At 49.7% G+C, this 6,770-nt stretch overlaps 1 protein-coding gene across 1 annotated transcript in view; it reads left to right on the forward strand.

Annotated features, from left to right (window-relative positions):
• ARNT (aryl hydrocarbon receptor nuclear translocator) overlaps positions 1-6,710 on the forward strand; it is a gene marked incomplete at its 3' end in the record, with an annotated part of 33,965 nt that extends 27,255 nt beyond the window's left edge. Inside the window, exon 5 of the mRNA XM_014960832.1 lies at positions 6,476-6,710. Coding sequence (XP_014816318.1) covers positions 6,476-6,710 — 235 coding nt within the window. The remainder of the gene's footprint in view (positions 1-6,475) is intronic.
• Positions 6,711-6,770: the final 60 nt, after the last annotated feature.

Here is a 6,770-nt window from a genome sequence, read left to right on the forward strand (position 1 = left end):
CTGGGACATCCAGAGTGTGTGGAACAGGAGGCTGGGATGCAGTGGGTGCTCCAAGTGGGCTGTTTCCTCACTTTTTTTTCTGACAGATACATCAAGGAACCCCTCCTTCTAAACTTTGTGGGTTGTTCCACATTAGCACTTGAGATTAATTAAATCTTCCTTTCAGGAATCGTCTGCATCCCTGTAGGGACAGATGGAAAAAGCAACCTGTGAAGGACAAATTGCTTGGTTAATAATTACTTTCTTGCTCATGTTTTTCAGGCTGGATTTTGATGATGACGGAGAAGGGAACAGTAAATTCCTCAGGTGAGGGAGCACGTTGCATCCAGAGGTTCCCCTTGTGTGGTCCTGGTGTGTTTCCCCTGGAGCAGGCCCTGCTGCTCCTGTGGCTTTTCCTCTCCAGCAGCGCGGGGGGAGCCTGAAGGAGGCAGTTGCTCCTCTTCCTCAAGTTCTCCCCTTCCTCCTCGTCAGCAAATATTCCTTCCCTCCAAGCTGCTGTGCACGTGGGGGCTGCGAACCCGGGGAAGGGGCTGTGGTGGGAGGGGATCCCCTTACTGGTTTGGATGGAGGCTCCATCCCAGGCCTCCCTGGTGGTGAGACGAGCTGAAGGGAGCCTCGTGAGCCCCAACTCCGTGGTGATGTTGCTGTGGTGGATACCAACATCTCCAAAGATTAAATAGTTTCTGTGAATGCTTCCAGCCCTGGTGGGTTGTTCCAGCCCGGCGCTGTGGGAGCCTTGCTCTGGCCAAAAGAAGAATCTTCTGCCAAAGGGCTTATCGGCCCCGCGGCGCGATGCTGAGCTTTTGGTGGGGCCTCAGACACGCGTCCCTTCATTCTCATCTGTTGTGAGGATGCTTCAATTACAGAGACATCCTTACTCCCCAGGAGCTGGCGGGGCTGCAGGCGTCTCCTCTCCCCACCCATATGGAGCCCAGAAGGGTTGGAAGAGCTCGCAGCATTTATTTGTAGTCTCTCTACATGATTTAGGGCAGGACAACTCAAATGATATCGCAGGTCCAGACCTTCCAGGCTGTTAAAGCTGACCACGGGGTGGCTTTTAAATTACTGAGTGCGATGCCGCTGTCCTTGATAGGAATGTGATGTGGAAAAGGTCATCAAAGCAATAAAAATAATTAAACTGTAGTCTTTTAACTGGATAGATGCAGGGTGTGGTTCTGGATTGCCTGCGCACAGCAGGGTTTGCCTTTTTAACACCAGCCCTTTTTTGGGTCATTTATTAAACCTTGTTCTCTTGATTCTTTGGGCAAGAAGTAAGTGGAAACGCTTTAAGAACTCCTCTTCCTCTCCCCCTTCTCCTAGATGCGATGATGACCCGATGCCAAACGATAAGGAGAGATTTGCCAGGTAAGAACCTGCCCCGGTGCCGTTTTTGAAGCTTTTGGTGCCAACCCACCTTAGTGTAGGAGAGATCCTGCAGCACCCTTTAGCCCTTAGATTGTCTCCCTTCGAGGGAAGGTGCACCAAAGGATCCAGACATTTTCCTTCATGTTTTTATGGACCAGTTTGTTGTGAAATTATGTTCTTCTTTTTTAACGTCTCTTTCAGCTTGGACTCTCCTTCTTTTCTCCTGCTCAAGAGACAAGTTTTGTGTTTAGTTCAACTTTTACTCAAAACAGGGTTTCCTGGCAAATGTTGTGGTTTGTGTGTTTTGGGGGGGGAGTTGGGGCAGAAGCTCTCCCTGTGAAAGGGGTTTTCCTGGAGATCGGGGTGTACGGAGATGTTCTAGGGCAGCACGTGGGCTCCCGTTGTTTATTTGTGAGTGTCTGAGAGTAGTTCTGTCCCTTCTAGTGCTGGGACTGGCCTCATACCATTCCAACAGCTTGCTGAAGGCCGTGGAACTCAATTTAAATATTTCATGGGTTTATTTTGTGTTGAGGTGTAATGGTTTTGCCAAAGTGAAGTTCTTTTATGTATATTCCAGGGTGTCCCCTCAGCACGTCGTGCTGTGTCTCGCTGAGAGATAAAGTGAGCAAATAGGGAGTAATGGCCAAGAGGCTGCATTTAGTGCCTTGTCTTCAGGAGGGGCTTCAGAAAGACCTGAAATTGGGGGTTGTGTGCTTTGACTTGTTCCAAAATCCATCAAATTAGAAAAATATTTGCCACTGAATACGCTTGTTCCCTGGCACGAGTCATAAACTCTGAGAACTTAAGGTACGGCAGACCCTGATAATATGTTTTAAGTGCAAAGAGAATGCAAAATACTGGAAAAAATAAAAAAAAAGCAGATTCTGTAGGTGCTGAACAACTTCATGGCCATTAAAATTTCTGCTTCCTGGCTGTGTGATGCCAGAGCTGGAGCAGGACCTCAGCTCCCTGTCACCCTGGTGTGGTGTGGCCTTTGATCACCCTGGTTCATGCTCACACGGTGGGCGAGGAAGGAATAAATTAAATTAAAACACAAACCCACTGAATGTCCCAGAGAGTCCCAGAGCTCCCGTGGGGCATCAGCAGCTCCTGGGTGTTTTAATATAGAGATTAGTTACTGGCTGGAGCAAGAAGGGCAGTGGCAGGGGGTGAAGAGCAGTGACAGTCCTGGGGGGGGGTGTGGTGACACCCCATGAGGCTGTAGGAGGTGACCCCGCTCCCTTGGTGGCTCTGTTTGTGGGACCACCGTGCTCCCCCAGCCCTCATTTCCCAGTACATCCCTCCCTCCTCCCATGGTGCAAGGCAAAAGCAGCACAGAAGTGAACGTGACTCCTTTTTTAATTATTTTTTTCTTGAAGTACTGTGCTAAAACCTGTTGGGAGTGGCCGGGTGTCACAGCTGGCTGATGCAAAACCCCCTCCCCTACTCCATAAACCCCCAATGTATGATTGAGGGGCTCAGCCCATGAGGGATTGGATGCCTGTCTCACTCAACACCTGGGGTACCTTCTCCTTTGCCAGCGGTGGCTTTTGGGGGAATTATTTGTTTCCCAAGGCAGCCAAACCTCAAGGGGGAAAACTTACCATCGGAATCTGTAAAACAAGGTTTGCGGGTTCCTCTTCCCCAAAAGCTGGGGGGGTGTGAGGCTGGTGGGGGTTGGAGATGGTGCTCGTGACGTCCGTGTGCTCCTTGTCCTGTAGCCACCTTGGCTGTCTCGTCCTCAGTGGTGTCTGTGTGGCAGTGTTACAAAAACGTGTGGTTTTAGCTGTGAATCTTACGCTGTCTGTGGATTTTGGCTGGTTTTTTACCTGCTTTTCTGATTTGTTAATGCTACCAAAGAGGCTATTGATTTTTTTATTTTTTTTCTTTAAGGACAGGTTAGTTTAATGTGACTGGGACCTTAGTTCCTAGTTTTCCCTTTAATCTTCTAATCTTACCTGGAATAATTTGCCCCTCATTTATATGTAATGCAGAGCTATTGCCTATTTTGCAGTCCTGGTAAGAGTCTTAAAACCTCCAACCGCTGCAGATAGTGGGCACCCGTTCAATGTGAAATGTTGCAAACTAATGACTGCTTTGTTTTATGGAACTGCTCCTCTGCAAAACAGACGTGTCTGTAGGCTGGGTTTCCTAGTACATCTTCCCATTTTTCATTTCTTTTAAACTTTTTTTCCATTTTTAGCTTAGCTGGCTGATTTTATTTTTAGGTCTGATGATGAACAGAGTTCAGCGGATAAGGAGAGACTTGCCAGGTAGGAGAATGGAGATTTCAAGCATGGACAAGCAGAGTTATTTCCTTTCCTTCATGTTTCTCTAGGCATCCCTTCTCTCTTTCCCTCCCCTCCTTCCCTCATCTGCTGCAGTAGAGGACTTCAAACCCAACAGGCTTCTGGAAATTGCTGTGTGGTTGGAATTAGGAGGGGAAAGGCATTTAGTCCCCGTGTGAGAATGTCTTTGGGGAATAACCTAGAGGATTTGTTTGCCAAAGGCTGCAGGGCAGAGCATGGTGGGGCCCTTGCTTTCACTGAGCACTGGAGCTTTGCTGACCTGAGCTAAATCCAGTTTCTCTCGTGCTGGGTCAAGGTGCCAAACTGGTCTCTCCTCCATGAGGTTTTGTCACGGCAACGCTGTTGGACTTTCAAAGAGACATGAAAAAGTGTGTTAGTTCAGGTTGTTTCTACCCCTTAAAACCTTCCAGGGGAGGTGGTGTCCTCTGCATGACGGTGATTTAGACGTTCTGAAAACAAGATTTATTATTTTCCCCCCTAAGTTCCTGTTTAACTGAGGGACTGGGGCTGAAAGGCAGCAGTCTGAGTGCTTTACCCTTGATGCAGAACCCCCCCGAGAACGCTGCATGCGGCTGCTGGAGCTGGGGCATTTTCGGGGGCTGCATTTCTCCAGCTCCCCACGGCTCCTTCCCCATTCCCTGCTGCAAAAATAAAAACTGCTTTAAATCCCCAATGTTTCTGTCGCTTGTTGCCCACGGCTCGTTACTGCCGCGGAGCTGAGGGTTGCTAATTTGTGAAGAAAAGCTCGTTTTGTGGCTTGTAGACTTACCCCATAACTTCTTAGGACTCTTCCACCCTGGGCTCCTTCTTAAGCAATGCACAGGACTAAAGTGACTGATGGGTGCCACCAGTGCTGCAATTCTGCTCAGTTTATTGCCCACTGGCTGGTTTTAAAACCAAAAAAAATCACCCCCAGATGCAGCCTTTCCCAACTGCAGCGTTGCATAGCTTAAATATTTGAGGAGATAAGGAAACAAAATAAAAACTGCTTTAAATCCCCAATGTTTCTGTCGCTTGTTGCCCACGGCTCGTTACTGCCGCGGAGCTGAGGGTTGCTAATTTGTGAAGAAAAGCTCGTTTTGTGGCTTGTAGACTTACCCCATAACTTCTTAGGACTCTTCCACCCTGGGCTCCTTCTTAAGCAATGCACAGGACTAAAGTGACTGATGGGTGCCACCAGTGCTGCAATTCTGCTCAGTTTATTGCCCACTGGCTGGTTTTAAAACCAAAAAAAATCACCCCCAGATGCAGCCTTTCCCAACTGCAGCGTTGCATAGCTTAAATATTTGAGGAGATAAGGAAACCCTGGAGGTGGGGTCTGGGAAAGCAGCAAAGAGCAGCGCTTTTCGGGGGTTTCTCCCCCAGTGAGGTAGTGACCCTTTCCTTTGCCCCCCCCTGGTCCGTTGCTGCTGTCGTGCAAGAGCCTGTAGTAATGAATATTTGGCAAGTGGGGCAAGGAGAACGTCTGGTGCTTTCCCAGTAGCTTTTGGTAGTGAAGGTGGCTTCATTCTCACACTTGAGTTTGGAGAAACTGAATTAAAGGTGAGTGTGATAATTGAAGCCCTGCTTTTTGTGACTGTCAGTCTCTTGCAGCGAGGAGCAAGGCCGTTGAGTGGTTGCACACACCCAGGAGGGATAAAATGCTCCAGTTTTGTATTTATCCTCTTTAATTCACCTGCCTGTCCCTGTTCCTTCCAACACTTCCATCTTCTTCCATTTCCCACCACCTGCCTCCTTCCATCCGATCCATCCTTCTCTATAGGAAACCTGGCTTTTGAAATTCTGTTTTGAAAAAACCCACCTTAATAACCCAGTTAAACCACATAAAATGGAGAAAAAGGACCCAAGCAGGTCACGTTCTGATGTCTGAGGGGGTTGAGGAGGACTGTGCCCCGTGAGCAGACTTGGGAAAGGCGTGTGAGGAACCTTTTTAAGGCCTATATGCTGTGTGCAGCAGTCGTATCCAGGGGGGTTGATGAGGACTCTGCCCTGTGAGCAGACTTGGGAAAGGCGTGTGAGGAACCTTTTTAAGGCCTATATGCTGTGTGCAGCATTCGTGGTGGTGCCTCGTTAGAGGTATGTGCTCACCACCTGGTAGATGGTCCATCTGCATCGGCCTTGATCCCTACAGAAATGGGGTTTGTATCCACTCTAAAGCTTTCTCACCTCCCACGATATTGTAAGAGGCTCTGGATGTGAGTGAGAAGTGTCTCCACGAAGGCACTGCGAGGTGAGACTCTCTGCTGTCATTTAGGTGCCCGTGTCTTGGCTGGAGCCCTGGCCTCCTTGGGTGGTTATCGGAGAGACACGGGTGTCTCCAGGGGATTTGATTCATCCTGGGACAAACAGTGGGTGGGATGAGCCTTCCTAGGCTGCCCCAGTGCTTTTGAAAAGCAGATTTCCTCAGTAGAGTGAGGTGAACCCCGAAGGAAGGAATCCTTTGGCTTCATGGAGCTTCATGGGCTGGATGGGGAAGTGCTAGACCAGCTCAGCCTCACTCCTTGCCTTCCCCAGACCCCGGGGAACCGAGGGGGTTTGAAGGGATGCTCTTGTCCTCAGCAGAGAAGGTCCGACTGTGTCCTCTCCTCCTTGCACTCCTCCCCACCTCCCTCTGTGCACGCCCAGCATGTTGAGGCCCTCGTGGCCCCTCTAACCCCCCACCACCCCGGTGCCTCCCCGTGTTTTGCTCTCTCGGGCCTCCTGGAAGCGTTGACGTGGGCGAACGCTAACTCCCTCTCCCTCCTCCTCTCCTCCCTAGCATTTATTTTCTTTTTTTTTTCTTTTTTTTCCCTTTTTTGCAGGGAAAACCACAGCGAGATCGAGCGCAGGCGGAGGAACAAGATGACGGCCTACATCACGGAGCTGTCGGACATGGTGCCCACCTGCAGCGCCCTGGCCCGCAAACCCGACAAGCTCACCATCCTGCGCATGGCTGTGTCCCACATGAAGTCCCTGCGTGGCACGGGCAACACCTCCACCGACGGCACCTACAAACCCTCCTTTCTCACTGACCAGGTCTCTGCTCGACGCTGTTTTGTGGGGGAAAAACAAACGCTCTGTGTGTGTGTGTCTTTATTGATGATCTCGAGAAGGACA

This window comes from Calidris pugnax, unplaced genomic scaffold, assembly GCF_001431845.1.
Source record: "Calidris pugnax isolate Ruff unplaced genomic scaffold, ASM143184v1 scaffold469, whole genome shotgun sequence".
Classification (NCBI taxonomy): domain Eukaryota; kingdom Metazoa; phylum Chordata; class Aves; order Charadriiformes; family Scolopacidae; genus Calidris; species Calidris pugnax.